The following is a 19,841-nucleotide window of genomic DNA, read 5'->3' on the forward strand; positions in this document are numbered from 1 at the left end:
CAGGTAGCAAGAAGTAAATTCTAATTTGAGCACCTAAATTCATTCTTGGCCTTTGGGATCAAGTTATGTGCAATGAAACAATCTAAGCTTAAAGATCAATTTGCTAGCTCTTTTTCTTAGCTTTTAACCACATCTCACAATATTTTAAAGCAAATTGTCATTGACTAAGTCGACGATAAGATGTTGAAAGTTTAGAAACGCTATTTATTGGAAATTTGACCATTGAGCGTTAGTAAACTGCACTCTCAGAACCGCATGTTCGAAATAACTGTATGCAATTCAGAGAAAAATTGTGGGATGTGCTTCAATTGATAGACCTGCTGCATGTGTTAATGCAAATGATGGTGGTACAGTCAAAAGCCAAAAAGTAAAGACAGCCCAACCAACTCACAGTAAACACAGAGCTACATCCCAGATCAAATGCACACTGAAGGCTTTTTGAGCAGCTTTTCTCTCACTGATTATGCTGTTATGTTAAATGTTTGTTGTTTTGTGTTTCATGTATTTTTGTCTGGATATGTGTCTGTTGATGTTGGACATGGAGCTGCTGTGACGCAAGTCAAATTTCAGACTTGAATAAAGTAATATCGTATCGTACATTAACACAAACCTCACCAAACACAAAGGAAAGTAGCCTACATTACTGGGTACCTGGTAGGCCTATGCTATTGTGTTAAGGGGTCCTTGGCTGTAAAAAAAGGAAAAGAAAAGAAAACCTCTGCTTTAGTTCATAATGCATCTTTAGTGATGTTGACCATTGCAAATCCACATTTGTGAAAATAAGTAAACATCGACCTATGTACAAGACGGGCAATATGGAGGCTGTGGTGCAGATAATCCTGCATTAGGCATGACCATCAACTAAACCAGACGCCTTTAACCGAAGATACTGGCTCACTTCCCTTACTGTATTTGTTTTCATTCTGGGGATGTGACCAATCACAGTTTAGACTGGGAGGAGACTAGTCCGCCTTCATGTTGGACACGCCTCTATGTTCTGGGAACACCGCTTCATACATACACTGTTGTTAGCGACGTAGCCTCTCCGGCCAATTTCTTTTTTGACATTTCCATTTGCGACCACTTCTAATAACTTCACTTTTTGTTACGGCCAGCTGAATGCACGAGTAGTGGTTCACTGGGTCAAAGTGTTGCTGGTGGCAGTCCTGCGAGGTAAGTTGAACTAGTGTTAGCTCGTTAGCCGAGCATACCTTTTACTGATGGGGGGTTGGTTGTTGTGCTAACGTAGCATTTTGTTAGCTTATATATAACCTTGCCGAACAGACAAGATAGCGATCTAACACTCCCCACTGTTCTGTGATGATTTAGTATTTTGTTTTATTTTCGTCTTCCAACCAAATAAAATGTGGAGTTTGAGTAGCAGCAACATTAGCGTGCAGTACCGATAAGTTAGTCAAGCTAGTCCAGGCTAAGAGCGGCGACCATGAATTAGCTGACATGCTAGCGCCGAGTAGACTGACCTGACAACATGCATTTTGTTGTTAGTTCCTCCTTGCTATATATTTTGTACTGCCTGGTTGGAGGTTTAAAATAAAGAATCGTTACTGGCGGACAAGCCGCGTGTATGACAACTAAGTGTTTTTCTGTCAAACTTCTCGCATAACTTGTCGTTAATGCGACGTTAACGCTATGTAGATGCTAGTGCTAGCTAGCTAGCGGTCTTCCCCACATCTAGCATTGCCATAATTAATTACTCACTAAGTGCATTTATTTTACTACCCTGGTTAAACGGTAGCCCATATGTTATACACTTATCAACCAGCTGTGTTGTCGCGCTGTCAGCTGCAATGAAGCGTGGCTGCTTTCTTTTCGTTATATCTTGTTAGCCAACACGCTCAGCTCATTTGGATTTTTTATAGTAAGTCCCATTTTACTGAGGACGGTCAGCGATGACCCGAGTGACACACCACCACTCGCTGTTTGTTTCCGCGAAATAGCCTTTAATTTGCAGATAGTTTAGGTTAGCTCGCTTGCCACATAACTTTGAGATCGCTCTGAAGCCAACGTCAGACAAGCGAAAGCGGTCAGCTGCACCGAAAACGGATGGCGTTAAGCTCGGTGTTTGTCAGAGAGGGGGAGGGGATGAGGCAGGGCTACAGCGAGCGAGAGAGACAGCGCCTACATGCCTGTAAAGTGTTGGCTGACAGCTAAATGTTAGCTTTTTTTGTCGCGCCAGTCCACACATTTCGCCATATTTGACTGTCTGTCGTATTTGCTTCGCGTTTCGGCAAAGAAAATGTGAAGCTGGATATGCCACAGACTCGATCTCGGCGACTGAAGACCGAACTCTCAGACACCGTGTTTTCCGAAACTGGTGGTGCAGAGCAGTGAGGCACAATGTCGGCTCTCCGCTGACCGACTGCAATGACGTTTACTTAGGGAACGTCAATAAATTAATTTTCTCACGGTGCATGTAGCCTGCTATGAGCCACATAGAAAGATTTCATTTTATTTTAATACTTCGTACTCTGAACCTTTGCCCAAGGGATCATTTTGTAAATGTCAGCGATCACTTCTTTAAAAATACAGAGCTCCTTACATTTTAACGTTTTATTTTGCTTATTGTAACACTACACTAAACCTATTTCCCTGTATCTGGAAACATACTTGGACATTCTGATGGACCAGAGCTAAACATATTTGTGTAACTATGCAATCATCATGATCTGAAGAGTTCAAAAGTCTGACGGTGTTCTAATTGATCATGGAAATAAATTGACATTTGTACTTTACATGTAATAGACTGCCAAAAGTCATTCACAAATTAGACTTATAGAGCATGTGTTTATAATGAACACAGTATCACTATGATCAATTTTAACTGTGACATCATTTTGTTTAACTGACCCTTTGTGTCACATTTGACAAAAAAGGCTAAATTGAATTTGTTAGCAGGACAAAGAAACCCTGCACACCTAAAGCAATTACTTGAAAGACAGTCCCTAACTGGTTGTCTCAGCCATTCTAGTGAGCAATGATGGACAGGACACACTCCATTCTGTTTCCCCCAGACTTTTTGTTTTGTTTGTGATATTTGTTTCAGGATTTGTCATCAAATTGAGAACTAGGTCAAATATAATTGTTCTCCATCCAACCTTTTTAAAGTGTAAACTTCAATAAAGGTTTGAAATAAACATTATTCTTCAGATTTTAAATGGGACTGTGGTGGCTGCCGCATTTACTTGATAAGCTGAATTTGTCAAACCTCACTGTGTACACAGACTAGACATTTCACAATTTTTCAACACACAACTTTAACAAGAATTGTTATAATTATGATAATAGACATCATTTGGAATTGATGAACCGTACTCTTCAAATATAAATAGCTCACTTCTTTGCATTCATATTGATTTGTAAAAGAATGACTGAGTTGACAGCACATTCTTGAAGAATGCTTTGAAATGTGGTTGTTCAGAATAATTTAAACTCAACAACCTGTTAACTGTCAATATATCTTTGTCCAATGTAGCCCCTTTGAGTATGCGTATACAATGAAGAGGCGTGTGGAGGACCAGGAACCGATATTTGCGCCCCAGCAACAGCAAGTACGTCGTCCCCAAGTTCAAGGCATTGCAGACAGCTTCCAGCACCGGGCCCTCGCCCCGGCTCCTACTGTGATAGAGGCATCTGCAGACAACATGCAGCCATCCACCGGCATCCAGTACTCTCTCCCCCAAGGCTACCAGGTATAACTGCATCAAACAATTTGTCATAGATAACAGCCTCCACAACAGAATTGAATGATTTATAAAAATGTAGGAACGTTGTAAAAACAGTCCTTTGTTCAGTGTAACATTCAGAACAATTTGAGGAAACTAATGAATACATAGATACAGGGTTTCCCACACATAGACTTTACTTGGACGGGCCGCCCAGGTATATTAACGTCCGCCAAAGTATATTTGCGACCTATTTAGGTTTAATTTCTTTGTATTAGGGCTGCACGATATTGAAAAAAACTGACACTGCGATTTCCCCCCCCTGCGATATATATTGCGTTTTTTTTTAACTATATTTAACCGGATGAAGGTATTGTCCTCCTGTGCCTCGCTCATTTTTTACCGGTGTTTTGATGGTCAGCAAACTAGCGGGGCGGGGCCTGCTGTGATCTGATCAAGAATGATTGTGATTGGTGGTTTCCTGTGCATGCAGAGCCTGCATGTCACTCACTCAAGTACCCCTGACATGAGAGCCGCGTAAGTTTTCCTTTTGTAGCAAGCAGCAAAATAATTGTAACATGACGTGTTTGAGTTAATTCACCTACTTAAGCCCTGAGCCTGTTTTCAGGTCTCAGGATCGAAAATGACATTCCCAGAACAAATGACCATATCTTCCCTTCTAAAAGGGTTAAATTAATAATCTTTTTTCTCAAAGTAATGATAAACCTGTGAGTTGGATGTAAAAAAGTCAGAATCAATATAGATGTTTTTTATTTTAAAGAAAATTCAGATTGAACATAGTAAAAAAACTAAATTATAGTGTCCGTCCAAAAATTATTTTTTACTTATAGTGAAAACTAACCTTGGATGATGGGTTAGTAGACTAAAAGCTTTAGGAATCCAAAGTACAACATATAATAAGTACCCTGTATCAAGATTGATGCAAAACAAGTGACATTTGACCTTTTTAGAGAGATTTAGCAAAAAACAAACTTCTGGGGTCATTTGGGTGGATTTTCCATATCTCTGGCCCCCTTTGCTCGATTTTGATGAATGAAATCTCTTTATAACCGCTAGAACCAATGGAATCGAGGGGAAGCTCTACACACACCAACACATGAACAAATAAGGAGTGAGAGTGATGCGTAGCCAACACCGGAAGCTGCATACACTCTGGTGGCTACCATTAGCAGCTAACTTTTGTACTCCGATTTTTACATAAAAATGGAATTATGGATTATAAACAATTGCTTCAAAGCCACAGATACATTATTAACCTATGGATCAACCGATTCAGTCGCGTTTTTTCTCGTTTTAATGCCATTGAACACGTCTTTTGATCAGATTGACAGCTACGGTGAGACGATCTCCCGTAAAAGCTCCGTAAAGGTACGTGTTGTGATGTCTGTTTGCTTCCCCTGTCACGATATCGGATCGCTTAGTGATGATACTATACTTAAATAATCTGTGGAGTCTCAGCTTTAATCGGATATATTGTATGTGAAGTTTCGATAAGTAATAAGGGTATCTTTATTTTGAATTCTGTGCTAAAGTGCGTTAGCATTAAATAAAAAAAAAAGAATAAAACCGCACGTCCCTGAGGTATGAATATCGCGCATGCGGTTATCGCCATGACACGATGTATCGTTCAGCCCTACTTTGTATCCGTCCGCGAGCACGACGCCATCGGCGATCGATTAACTAGTGGACAATGATCCCTCGCTCTACCCCTCCTGTACTGTTCTCGGCTACCACCACAAGTATATTTCAGATCTGTGGGAAACACTGAGATATATATTTTAAAGCTTATTGATCCTAATATTCTGGTAATTTCCTCCCTTAAAAAGGTGCCAACATTGCCTCAGAGCACAGGTGGACATGGACACGGACATGGACATAACAACACTGCCCCTCATGTTGGTCCCCATGCACACAGCCTGGCAGCTCAGTCCCAGGGACCCACAGTGGTCCAGGGTCACGTCCATCCACCTGCACCCATGACTTCTACCCAAGGACAGCAGTTTCAGCGATTAAAGGTACGGCTACATGGACAAACTATTATTTATTTTTTTAAACTTAACCTCCAAAGAAAACTAATAAGCACCCATCTTTGCAATGTGTTTTGATAAGTGATAATGAAATCAGCAATTAAACATGTCTCTTAGGCAACGCCCTTTTTTCTGGTTGTAATTTCGTTTTTTATTCTGCATTCAGTGGTTGTAATATTTAAAGGTATCTGTCAAACGTTTTCCCTCTTCACTTCGTAGGTGGAAGATGCCTTGTCCTATCTGGATCAAGTGAAGCTGCAGTTTGGGAATCAGCCACAAGTTTACAATGATTTTCTTGATATTATGAAAGAGTTCAAGTCACAGAGGTGAGTTCTTGTTTATTCATTTTCATCAACATTTAAAGAAAATAGTATTTAATATTTATATTACTATCAATTCTGTAGACTACTATTGACACATACTCATAGCGTTTATTTTACATTCTATATCTTTTGGTAAATGTTGTATATACTTTATATGTTACTTTGCACTTAAATGCTTTTTGCCCTTTTTGTTAGATGCTAGACTGCATTTAATAATTTCAGTACCTCTACTCTTTGCGATGAAAAAGTTACATGCAGAACGAATCCTATGGACTTAGTCAATAAATAAACAGATATTAAATACTATCATTCTTCCTGTCACTACAGCATAGACACTCCTGGAGTCATTAACCGCGTGTCCCAGCTCTTCAAGGGCCACCCAGACCTCATCATGGGTTTTAACACCTTCTTGCCACCCGGATATAAAATTGAGGTTCAAACCAACGATCTAGTCAACGTAACCACGCCAGGTCAGATCCACTACATCACGCCTCATGGTATTTCTGTTCATAACATCCCTATAAGTGGAGCGTCCAGCCAACCTGCAAGCCACAACCAGCACCAGAGTCTGCCACAGGCTGCCCCCCAAACCCCCACCACAACCACCACTGCCCCACCTGTCCCCACCCAACCGGCCCCGAGTAAAACCAGCAAGGTAGGTTTCTATATTAGTTAACTGATCTGAGTTTAATGCACTAAAATGTTTCTTTTTTTCTAAACTGACACCAGAGTGAGCTTTTAAATAAAGTATTACGATAACAAACCACTTTTTAAGTTATTCAACATTGTTTTGAAAAGAGATTTTCTGAGATTTTGTTAACATGTTTTTATACCCACCAAACTGAGTCTTTACTCGACGAGTGTGATGATATGCTCTTCTCTTCTCTTTCAATTCCATAAGCCAATTCAGTCTCCAGCCCACACTCCCACCAGCCAGCCCAACCCATCCATCCCTTCCTACGCCTCACCGCGCTCACCATCAGTTCAGTCCCACACTCCTGTGAGCAGCACACCGTCCGCGGGGCCACCTCTCCAAAACAACCAGCCTGTGGAGTTCAACCACGCTATAAATTATGTCAACAAGATCAAGAACCGCTTCCAGGGCCAGCCGGACATCTACAAATCCTTCCTGGAAATACTTCACACATACCAGGTAAGAAAATTCACATCAATAAAATAAACATTCAGCCAGATTGATCAAGTCAGATTTTCTTATGGAGAAATTACTATGGTATGTACCCAGAAGTAATCGCACCACCTCCTTTTTCTTTTTAACTCCCAGAAGGAACAACGAAACGCTAAAGAGGCAGCCGGTAACTATACCCCAGCACTGACTGAGCAGGAGGTCTACACTCAGGTGGCGAGACTCTTCAAGAACCAGGAGGACCTGCTCTCAGAGTTTGGACAGTTCCTGCCCGATGCAAACAGCTCGCTGGTGAGTGCCTGTGGATATACTACTACACTGTGGGCCATTCTAACTGGACTATTAAAAAAACATACATACAAAACAAGTCATATTCATAGTAGTATTTCATTATAATAAAATATCCCTGAAACCACACATGATACGTTTAGGGAGCATCGTACAAAATAAACTATTCTGCTCCTCTCATAGACAATATGTTATGGGTTGTCAAATGTATTTATCAGTGGTCAAACTAAGCAGAGAAGACCGAGTTAACTTTATTTTGCATGTGAATTATTAATATGTTGATCTACCGTACTTTTCGGACTATAAAGCGCACCTGCATATGAACCGCAGCAGCTAAATTGTCCGTCTGTCTTGCTCTCGTTCTGTCTCTCGGTTCCACTTTCACTTTGGCGCGCTACCTGTCTCACTCTTTTCCGGCCTCCAGCTTTTCCTGCTGGAGCCCGCCGCTTAAAGGTGGCGGGCGCGGACCGGTCATAGAGCCCATAGTGTTAAAGGTGGTTAATTTTACCTGTAAAATCCATAGATTTAGGAGGTTGGGGGGGGAAAAAGTCGCGGCTTATAGTCCAAAAAGTACGGTAATTATAAAAATTAAAAAAGTTATTTTAGCTGGAGTGTGTTTTCATCCCGCTTGACATTTAAGTTTAGTTTTTTTTGTCAGGGGTGGTAAGCACATTTTAATAAAGCTTACCATGTTTCTGAGTTAACAGAATTGAAACCCATTTTGAATCAATTGTTATAACCCCAGAGTAAATGAGACTTGTGCTTTTTGACTGACTTCTCTTTGGTGACATTATAATGTACAATGTTTTTCTCAGCTGCTGTGTAAGGCTGCACCAGACAGAGCGGAGTCGGTGCGCAATGATCATGGCGGCACAGTGAAAAGACCGTTACTGAGCAGCAAACAGAGACTGAGCCAAAACGGCCTGCCCATCAGGAGACCGCCTGGAGGGGGACCCACGCCCCCTGTTAAGGTACACACACCACTGCAAAGGCAATTGATGTTAATAAGTCTAGACTAAATACTAGAAAAAACTCAGTTCAGCAGCATCTACACAAAAGAACATAATGACCATAAAAAAGTTAAATAAACCCTGTTTTTAAAAAAATTGAACAGCTTCAAAAAGGTAAGATTTATTGTGATGTATTTGTTTTGCTCTCAACTCGGTGTTTAAATTGCCTTGCAGAAAAAGCCCAAGATTTTGGGGAAGGACCATGGCTTGACTGAAGCCGGCAAACACAGCACCAGCACTGAAACCATGTTCTTTGAGAAGGTCCGTATTGTTATATTCAGAACCATCCTACTGCAATTACAAGCTTACGACTGAATTGCTATATATTGATTGTTGACATCGTCTCAATGGAAGGCTTGCTTTTTGTTGACAAAACAGGTTAAGAAAGCTCTGCGGAGCTCTGAGGCGTACGACAACTTCCTGCGGTGTCTTCACATTTTCAATCAGGAAGTGATCTCTCGGGCTGAGCTTGTCCAGTTGGTCATCCCATTTCTTGGGTGAGTTTAAACCTACATGCTCTGTCAGTGCTTCTCAAAGTGTGGTCCGCGGACCACTGGTGGTCCGTGAGCGCCCCCTAGTGGTCCATGAGTATATGGTAACATTTCACATTTGAAATAAATAAATACATTTCAGTTTTCCACACTCTCGCGGGAATATCTCCACAATGGAGCGAGGTTAAGTTTCACTTTTAATTGCATGATATAGCCCATATAGCCCAGCGCCTTCATCACACATGTTGCCACTTATTTGTACCATTTTCAGGCGATTTGTAATCTGTTCTAGAAAAACGATGTGTTTTTTGATATTTGTGGAGTTAGGTGGTCCGCAAGTGTTTTTTTATTGGTTAAGTGGTCCTTGGTATGAAAACGTTTGAGAAACACTGCTCTATGTTATACCTGTCTCCAGTCTCCCGTGCTTTACTGCCTCTATAACCGTACTGTTGTGCCTTGTGGTTAAATAATGAAACCAAACTAAAACACCTGAGTTGTAAATAGACTTTGAGTACTACTAGAGATATGAAGTACAACTATTGCAGTAATTGTTACTCCCAAATTGGTGTCAGTATTTATTTAGAAATATATTGTAATTTATCTTCTGTTATATCATAATGGTACAGTCCTTACATTTGGTTTTTAATAAAATATTGTGTTGATTTAATAGAGGATACAACTTTATTTATCCTGATGGATATTATTTTCAATTTAGTGTAAAATGCAATGAAAATGATCAGCAGCAACTCATTTAATACCGATATCACTGAAAAATGTCTTCTACCAATAACCAGTCAACCCCCTGGCCGCAGTCTCACTACTAATTGTTTATTTCACAAACATTGTTGCTCGATTGACAGAAAATTCCCGGAGCTTTTTACATGGTTCAAAAACTTCCTGGGCTACCGGGAGTCGTTTCACGGGGAGTCCAGCCACACAGAGAGTTTACCTAAGGAGCGTGCCACAGAGGGCATCGCCATGGAGATTGACTACGCGTCCTGCAAGAGGCTGGGGTCCAGCTACAGAGCCCTGCCCAAGAGCTACCAGCAGCCCAAGTGCACAGGAAGGACGCCGCTGTGTAGAGAAGTGAGTCCCAGAGGGAAGTCTGCTCCGGTGTTTCTGTCATGATAACCTTTTTCTTGCCCACATGGTCTCCAGATACCGTGATACACATATATTTGTGTTTGAGATTTATATTTACCAGGCATCAAGTAGCATTACAATTAGCTTTTTAAGAAGATTAATTGACATAGTTATTAGAAGTATCCTTTTTAGGAAAATGCCACAGTTGCAGCAGTTAGATTTGTTCATTTGGTTTGTAAATTGCTTCCTTAAGCACCGTGCCATCAAGAAGGCATGGATATATATATTAACAGCTTGGATTGAAAACACTTATTTTCCTGCCTTTAGTCATACTTGTTGCTAAATTCCACATCTTTGGAAATAAAAGGCCTTCCTTAAACGGAGAATTTAATTGAGCGTGGAATTTTCTCTTTCAGGTCCTTAATGACACTTGGGTGTCGTTTCCATCGTGGTCTGAAGATTCTACATTTGTGAGCTCCAAGAAGACTCAATATGAGGAGCACATTTACAGATGTGAGGATGAGCGCTTTGAGGTGAGCAGAACCCAGACCATGCATACTTTGAAATAAATACTTTTAGTTCTTGGAGTTATTAAAATGTGTTCAGCACCTTTTCTCCATGATGCCCTTTGCGCAGTAGTCAAAAGACCACAGAACAAACTTGCTGCTGACACCTCATTCACACCAATGCAACTCCGGTTCAAGCTCCGTGCTAGAGCTTTTCAGGTTCAGAACCGGTTCTTCGGTTTAGCTCTGGCTCTTTTCACACCGCCCAGAGTCCGACTGGTGCTGTATCATTGAGTCATCGTTTGCGTCATGACGTAACCGTTTGTGTGCCTGCTTCATAAAGCCAAACCGCGCGGAAACCCCTCACAGCTGACACCGACAACAACAACAATGGCCGATTGTGCTCCAGCTTCCTCTGTACCTCTTCAGAAGACCAGATTCCAGTAGGTAGCTGGTCTCTTCAGTGGACCACTGCTGCTTGTTAAGTTTCTCCATCGTTGTGTACAAGCTGGATAAAACGCGGGCTTTTTGTTGTTGTTCAGGAGTTGATCCCGCCCCTGCCCCCGCCTCGACGTAAGCGTGACGTATGCGGTGCTTTTGCTCTAGCCGGAAAAAATGTTGGTGCTTGAAACGAACCGGATTCCGGAGTTAAGAGGCTGCTCCGCTGCGGTGTGAACAGGAAAACCCGGTGCTTTTCAAGCTCCAGCTCCAAACCGGCCCTGAAACACCGTTGGTGTGAATGAGGTATGACACTACCAGTTATTACATGTTACTTGTTAGACGCTTTTCTCCAAAGCAACTTACATACTCAATACTGTGGGCAATCCCCACAGGAGCAATTTGGGGTGAAGTGTCTTGCCCAGGGACACAACGACATGCTGACTGCAGTGGGGTTTGAACCTGTGCCCCCCTGAACCCAACACCAACGCACGAGTCCACTGCGCCACAGCCTCCCGGTCCCAGTTATAATCACATATGGATAAATGCATTTGTAAATAATTTCACTGTGACTGCACCCCATAGCTGGATGTGGTGTTGGAAGCCAACCTCTCCACGATACGAGCCCTGGAGGCGGTGCAGCGGAAGATTTCTCGCATGTCCGCTGAGGAGCAACTGCGCTTTAAGATGGACAACACAATGGGTGGATCCTCAGAGGTCATCCATCGCAAGGCTATTCAGAGGATATATGGAGACAAGGCCAACGACATCATCGACGGGCTCAAGAAGAACCCAGCTGTGTCTGTTCCCATAGTGCTGAAAAGGTTAATAATCTGATTTGATCTACTTATTATTTTCTGCTTCAGGTCAGAGCTTAATAGTTAGTTAGTAAGCAAGTCAGTGAAGTTTATTTCTAGAGCACAATCAAACAGCTTAAAGACCAAAGTGCTGTATACGTGAAAATACTGTTCCTGTTTTATAGAATTAGATTTTTACGCCCTTTTTCCTCTCCCTGTCTCAGATTAAAAATGAAGGAGGACGAGTGGAGAGACGCCCAGAGAGGCTTCAACAAAATCTGGCGGGATCAGAATGAAAAGTATTACCTAAAGTCACTCGACCACCAGGGCATCAACTTCAAGCAGAATGACACCAAAGTGTTGCGTTCAAAGACCTTACTGAATGAAATTGAAATGCTATATGATGACGTAAGTAAACATGAAGACATAATAACTTATTATGATATTTGGTTTGAGTTGTGCTTTTAATACAGTGGCTGCAGGTACAATGCTACTGCCTTTATAAGACTCTATCTTCTGTCTTGCCTACTGTAGCGCCAGGAGCGAGCGTCAGAGGAAACTGCCACGCTGCCAGTAACTGGCCCTCACCTGACCCAGACCTATGAAGACAGCCAGATCCTGGAGGACGCTGCTGCCCTCATCATCCACCACGTCAAAAGACAGGTGGGCATCCAGAAAGAAGACAAGTACAAGATCAAGCAGATCATCCACCACTTCATCCCGGACCTGCTGTTCGCACGGAGAGGGGAGCTCTCTGATGTCGAGGAGGAGGAGGAAGAAGAGGAGGAGGAAGAAGAAGACATGGAGATGGATTCAGAGGGCCCCAAGAAGCACAATGGCCTGCCAGGCAGCAGCCCGTCAAAGTCCAAACTCCTCTTCAGCAACACGGCAGCTCAGAAGCTGCGGGGCACAGACGAAGCCTACAGCCTGTTGTTCGTGAACAACTACTGGTACATCTTCCTTCGTCTTCATCACATCCTGTGTACGCGTTTGCTACGCATCTACGGGCAGGCTGAGAAACAGATAGAGGAGGACGCCCGGGAGCGAGAGTGGGAAAGAGAAGTGTTGGGCTTCAAAAGGGAAAAAAATGAAAACCCAGCAATCCAACTGAAGATGAAGGAGCCACGTAAGTGAGAAAGAGAAGAAGTGCTTAAGGTTTTGTTTAAACATACTCAGTTTGATTGATAGGTGAAACAGGTTGCATTATACTTTGTAATCTCACGCTATATAACCGTAAACACATGTACTACTTTCTACCTGCAGTGGATGTTGATGTTGAGGACTATTACTCGGTGTTCCTGGAAATGGTGCGTAACCTTCTGGATGGGAACATGGAGCCGATTCAGTACGAGGACTCCCTGAGGGAAATGTTTACTATCCATGCCTACATTGCCTTCACCATGGACAAACTCATCCAGAGCATCGTCCGGCAGGTCAGCACATTCAATGATGATGATTCTATTTCTGTTTCTGTATTAACCGGACTCAGACTTATAACTCAAATGTTGTTAGTTCATATTAAAACATTAATGAACTGTGACTATAACAACCTAAGTGTTAACTTCTGCACTGAGCTGGCTCTAGTTTTTCATTTGAAGATACTTGCATAGTACTGAACCCCCTGCTTTCACAGCTCCAGCACCTCGTCACTGATGATGTATGTGCACGTGTAACGGACCTGTACCTGAGCGAAAGTGCCAACAAATCCTCGGGGGGGCCACTGTCCACGCAGACGTCCAGGGCCACAGCAGAGGGCTCCTACCAGCGCAAAGCAGAGCAGCTAATGACGGATGAAAACTGCTTCAAGGTACCATTTGTCCCGAGAGATCGGTATAAACTATTCTGAGCACTTTGTTTAAACATGATATCCTCTGATTGTGTTTCTGTTTAGTTGATGTTTGTAAAGAGCCGAGGATCTGTCAGTCTGGCCATGGAGCTGCTGGACACGGAAGAGGACAACTCTGATGAGCCAGCGGAGGCAGAGGTATGACGATTGAGCATTGAAGTACAGTTCAAGTATTAAGTGTCCTGTCGTACAGCCCTGCAACAAGTATGACTGCTATGTATATTTTTGGTCCACATTTAACACCAATGGGCTTTGTTGCAGAAACTATTTGTCCAACTGGACGAGCAGAAAATAATTACCAACTCTTTTGATTACAAATATTTGTATCAATTAGAATATTCTTGATCAGCTTGAGTGATTAATGGTTCCAGACTCTGAAATGTGAGAATGTGCAGCTTTACTGTGTTTTGTATTATTTGTAATATATTATAATTGTGTTTTTGGCTTTCAGTTGGTCTCCTCGACTACAAGAGATGAGCTTTTGTTTATATATTCCGACATTTCGTAGACTAATATAAATGCGACGAGCTTAAATTGGCTGATTTGATTTATTCTTCCAGCTAAACAATATTGTTTAATACCTTTTAACCTTTATATTCCTGATTTTAGAGGCCATAATTACTATTCTGGTTAAGTAGGAGGTTCAAATGTGTGTCTGCATGCTTTCTTTAATGTTTTTTTCTTCTGCTCTGTCCTCCACAGAGGTGGTCAGACTACGTGGGCAGATACCTGAACTCAGACTCTGCGTCCCCTGAGCTGCGTGAGCATCTGTCCCAGACGCCGGTGTTCCTCCCCAGGTGAGGCCCCAGCCATGTGTCCCTCTTGTCTGCATACTTTCTGTCCTGAGGCTCTAGACAGCCGAGCAGCCACTCCACTGTTGACAAGCCAAACCAGCTGCCAAACACCACTCATTTTCAGAAGTAGAACCTTTGGCACTTGTGCACAACTCTGACCCAAGGAAGCTCTTGTAATTACAAAAGTTTTAGGCATAGGACCTCTGCGTTTTTATTAACGGACAAACTACAAGGTTTGAGAAGGTTCATTGAAGAGAGTCACTCCACAGATACAGTGAAGTGCTCGCAGTGCCTGATGCCCTGCTGTTTGTAAAGAATCTCATTGGCCGTGAACATGACTTTTTCAGTTTTTGATCTCTGCCTCACATTGAAGATTGCACTTTACATGGCCATCTTTTAAAGAAATATGGAATTTATTTATTCACTGATTCAGTTCCTTTTTAATGGGAATTTTATTTATTAGTAGTAAGGTTTTTTAAAATGGTTTTGGCTTGATCATGGGTTTTGAATTTCCACCTCAAAATCATTTGGTTTGATTATTCACATTGTATTGAAATTGAAATGATGTTTTTCATTGTGTAACATAAGAACAAAAGTCATTGAATGCACAAACTGAAAGCAAAACAAATGGGTTCCAACCTTTTTCATTTTAAAATAATTTTTCTACGATGTCTTTGGCCTGAGTTTGTGAGACAGAAGCTGTTGTGTTGGACCTGAGAGACTTTGTTAAGAGAGGAAGGTGCAGTCATGATTTCCTTTTCTACCTTTTCATGCCCTTTGTTTGTGATTGTATTTAGATCAAAGGTCCTATTTTTGACTTAATTTGCTGTTTGGAAATGTAAATGTTCAAATGTCCATTTGTTTAAGTCTGTTATACTCAGTGTAATATTTGTAATAACTTCCCGTGGAAACAGTGCACTCCCGTTGCAACTTTTTGTTGTTGGTGAGGTTTTCTTCCACTGGTTTGACAGAAATTAGTGCTCATAAGTTTTTAAAAACTCTGGTCAAGCACATTATCTGCAACACTTGTACAGAGGAGTAGGTTATGTAAATAAAATGATTGTCTAAATTGTATTTTCATGTTGGTGTATTTATTTCCTGAGCTGTGCATTGAGGCGTTGTTGTGTCCGCTGTTTCTTGAAGCTCCAGATGAGTGTTGCACATGGAGCTGTCTGTCATTGCTGTTTGGTGATTCTTCTGTTTTCAGTTTTCTTTGAGATGGCTGTCCATTACCATAACATTTCAAAAGCCAACAAAAAATAATATATATTTATCTTATTTAACCCATTGCATAAATCTGGTGCCTGACTATGATTTATCAGTGGGCTCACCAACATCTTGTCCCTTTTTTTTCTTTTTTCATCCAATCTATGAGAGATCAGCAGCATAAGAGGTCCAAAGACTTCCTCCTTCACAAAAGTCTTTGATGGCAGTAAAAGTTGTGTTGGGTCTTCATCTCATGATCATAACACTGTGTACATTGTTGGTGAAAGTATGTGCACATCAAAGTATTCTCAGCTCATATTTTGGATCTTATCCGGCATCAATTTTCTAGTGTTTGTTTCTAACACTTTTTTGAAATTGGCCTCACTGTCTTTTAAGTGGAGCCCTGAATGCAAAAATATGCTTCATGGTTTCAGTCCCCGCTCACCTGTACCCTCAGTGGTAAGTACACATTCAACTTTCATTCAGGTGGGGTGAATAATTGTATTTTTTTTATTACCTGCACAAAATCAGAATACATTTTCCAATTAAAATAAATATTTCTTTGCCAAGCATATTTAGATTTGAACTACGTGGCTGTGCATCGGAAGTGCACTGCACAGAAATATTACGACTGCTGCCTCTGCTGCTCTTATAGATCCACATTCCCCTCGAATGATTTGACTCCCTATCTAATTCGGTTACTCGGTGAGTTGCAATGCATGGGTTTAAAACAATTATTGTTTAAAGGGACAGTCCTCTCAAATTTGACTTTATTGTTCTCAAATTTGCTTAATGTCATGTGTATTGTGCCTGACCACATCTCCTAGTCTTCTAAACCGCGCAGTGTATGCTGTCAGATACAAGATTGTTCCATGTATAACATGCTTAAGTTAATAAAACTGTTTAAAACTGACATTTGTGCGAACTTTCCCTGTAAACGTGCTGCACCCTTTTGATGTCTGGAGTAATGAGAAGAATTTACTCTTTGATCCGTGTGGTATTCATGGCTGTCAATATCTCTTGGCCTTCAGGAATTTGAGACGCATAAGGAAATGCCAGAGAGGATGGGAGCAGCTGCAGCAGGAGAGAATGAACACAGTCCCCTCGGACAAGCCTCAGGACGGCAGCAGCGACATAAAGATGGAGTGCATGTTCAAGCTCAACTCCTACAAAATGGTCTATGTATGCAAGTCAGAAGACTATATGTACAGGCACACCGCACTCACACGCGCTCATCAGGTAAGCAGAACATAGTTGTGTTCTTACAATAAATGTTGTCTTCTCTTTCATTTAATAAGTTATGTCAATTGTTATCTTTTCTTTTTCTTTGATAGAATAGAAGCATTGTCATTATGTATAAAATACAATGAAATTACTGTTACGCGTACCTGCGGTACTTAAAACACACACACACAACAAATACATATTATATTGGTAGTCTTGTGTTGCAACAAGCTAAATATATATATATATATATATATATTTGGTTCTAGCAGCAACCAAAATGGCTTTCCTTTCAACCGAAATTGTGGAAACATTGAAGGTGTAAGCAGTGATGGTGCTAGCACAATGCAGCTCATTGCAAAGCTGTTTCAACATTAGAGGCAACGTCAGAAAAACTAACCTTTCCAGAATTGTCAACAATGAACTCAGTTTTTCTCAGCGAGCTAATATTTTGCATTTATTTTTCTTTGTCCTTCACCAGACATATACTATCGGGATTTCCTACAAACTGATTATGTTAGTGGATTTTATGAGCAATGGGATAAAACTATTACTAAGCCCAACCGTGTTGCTCATTTAAATGCAATGTCATATTTTAACCTTCTAATAATTGCTGTGAGTGGTTGTTGTCAGTGGGGTTTGACTTTGACCCAACGTTTTATCCTTCTCAAGATATGTTGTAAATGATCTTTGTCCCTTTCATAACTTATCTTTTTGGTTTGTCTGTTGTCTTCTTAAAAGGCTCTTTCATGATTTTTGGGGTTTTTCTTTCAACTTTTAATTTGAAAAGGATGAAACGAGATGTGGATAGATGTGAGGTCACTTCAGTAGCCTCCAGATGACACTTAATAAGGGGCCATCCCATTCAATACTTACATTACCGTTGGTGCTTTCAGTGATGTTTTCTAGTACCAATCGCTTAAATGTCTTCCAAGCATAGAAACAGGATAGTCTCGATTCTCTACAATCCAGTGCCAAGATACATTGCGTCTTGATGTTATACTATGCAAGTTAATGTGACGACTCTTTATATTTCAAGCTGTCAGCTGAGCTCCTGTGGTCTTCTCTCCTCAGTCCCAACAGCGGGTCAACACTCGCCTGCACAGACGCTTTCATACCTGGCTGGACTCCTGGGCCAAAGAGCATGTGACCAGTGAAATGGCTGCCGACAACTGCAAGTGGCTGATGGGAGAAAGAAGAGAAGGCCTGTTGCCCTGCACCACCACTTGCCACCTTAAGGTCCTCCATTATATCAACATTAACAAGTTCCGTGTGAAGTACAGAACACTGTAGTCTCTCTATTGAAAGAAACTGTGATGGTGGCTGTCTTCACACACACTGCCAGTGATGACTCCATGTACACAGTAACTCCGTGCAGATTTCTACAACCTGCTGTTACTGGATTCAGTTGCCAACTTTTTTTTGGTGTCTGACCTGAGTCAGGAAATGTCTACAAACGTTGCGCTTACATTGCAAAATCCTGCAATGTATGTAAATAGTTTTCTTCAGGTGCTACTGTCGCTATATTTGAAAAGAAATATTAATTACATGAGATGAATAGACTGGGGAAACACTCCTTACTGCATCATTTATTTAGAGCAATTCACACTTTAAACAACAGAAAACCTGGTTAAGCAAAACTAGACTAAACAATGTTAAAGATAATTTACTTAACAAGTGCCTGATACTCGGGCAGTAATCTGGCTTCCAGCTGTTAACTTGTATAGCCTGTGAATGTTTTCCTTCTTTAGTGGTAATATATATATATATATATATATATATATATATATATATATATACAGTATAAACTACATTCAACATCTCTGGTGACTGCTGGGTAGATGCTAGACATCTTTACAATGCCAGCAGTGTATATTGCGTAAAGTAATTTATGACCGCCCAACACTTTGTAAATATGTTGTTTATATCTAGATTTGTTTTAACGTGTAGCGTACTTTAACACACATTTGGTATCGGTCTTTAGCTAAAGCTTGCTGAACTGTTTTTTACCAAAGGATGTTAATTAGAGACCTTTTCGTTTGTGGTCTGTTGAACGTGTAATTCCTAAAGTCTTTGAGTAGAAGAATTTCCCATTTTATACGTGTTTCTACCCCATTATTTGCATTTCTACCTTCAGTCTCTGGTATCCGTGTCACTCGTGGTTTGAAGATGATTGAATGTAGCGGAGCAGCATTTCTCATTTCTGAAAGTACAGTATATGTCCTTTTTGAAAGTACTGAGGTCTACTCGATGCTATCAACCTTTCCTGGTATTTAAACTTTATGAAATGGTTATAATCAGTATGACAGGATCGATATGTCGCCTATAAAACTGTACATGAGCAGTGTTTATTTTGTATGCCCTTTGTTGGTGACGAACACTGACTGATGTATAGTAGCTCTATGTGAATGTCAGACGTGTGAACACTTTATGGATCAAGATAACAAGCAAGCAATAATATTTCCTTCAGACGCAGTTCATCAGTTTTGTATTTCTTGCTGAAATACAAACGTGAATGTTGTATTCCCTTTGAAAGAGGGATGTAAACTAATGATTTTTATTCCCGCAGGTTATTCAATAAAACTGGAATTGGCCCTGTCGATATGTTAGATGGAGACAGGAAGATATCCATCATGCTAAATAACGTGTTTCACAAATTAACATATAAGCAACACGCTGTTCTTAACATTAACGCTATCCTTGTTATCTTCACATCATCATAACATAAGCAAGTTGGAAGCACCAAAAGCTCATTATGTCGGCACAGATTTGCTCCAATACTTAAAATGAAGCAGCCCGACTAAAAATATTCCTCCATTAAAGGCAATGGTCAGTAACATAAACAGCTACAGACAATCTTGGAACAGTTTATTACTTGGGTTTTTATTTTTATATTTACTATGTTTAATAAGGAATACCACATAAAGACATTGTTTGTACTTTGTTTTAATGTGTCTGGA

General features: G+C 40.9%; 1 protein-coding gene across 1 annotated transcript; it reads left to right on the top strand.

Moving 5' to 3' along the window:
- Positions 1-977: 977 nt before the first annotated feature.
- Positions 978-19,825, top strand: LOC117464368 (paired amphipathic helix protein Sin3a-like). Its single transcript, XM_034106761.2, has 21 exons — positions 978-1,173; positions 3,494-3,710; positions 5,531-5,719; positions 5,951-6,057; positions 6,382-6,709; positions 6,956-7,207; positions 7,337-7,489; positions 8,302-8,457; positions 8,671-8,757; positions 8,875-8,993; positions 9,848-10,073; positions 10,487-10,603; positions 11,600-11,838; positions 12,036-12,219; positions 12,346-12,937; positions 13,075-13,244; positions 13,445-13,618; positions 13,703-13,795; positions 14,360-14,454; positions 16,689-16,896; positions 17,956-19,825. Exons 2-21 carry the CDS (start codon positions 3,516-3,518, stop codon positions 18,172-18,174), a joined length of 3,903 nt encoding a protein of 1,300 aa, XP_033962652.1. The 5' UTR covers positions 978-1,173; positions 3,494-3,515; the 3' UTR covers positions 18,175-19,825.
- The last annotated feature ends 16 nt before the right edge of the window (positions 19,826-19,841 follow it).

The sequence above is a fragment of the Pseudochaenichthys georgianus genome, chromosome 3 (assembly GCF_902827115.2).
Source record: "Pseudochaenichthys georgianus chromosome 3, fPseGeo1.2, whole genome shotgun sequence".
NCBI classification, from domain to species: Eukaryota; Metazoa; Chordata; class Actinopteri; order Perciformes; family Channichthyidae; genus Pseudochaenichthys; species Pseudochaenichthys georgianus.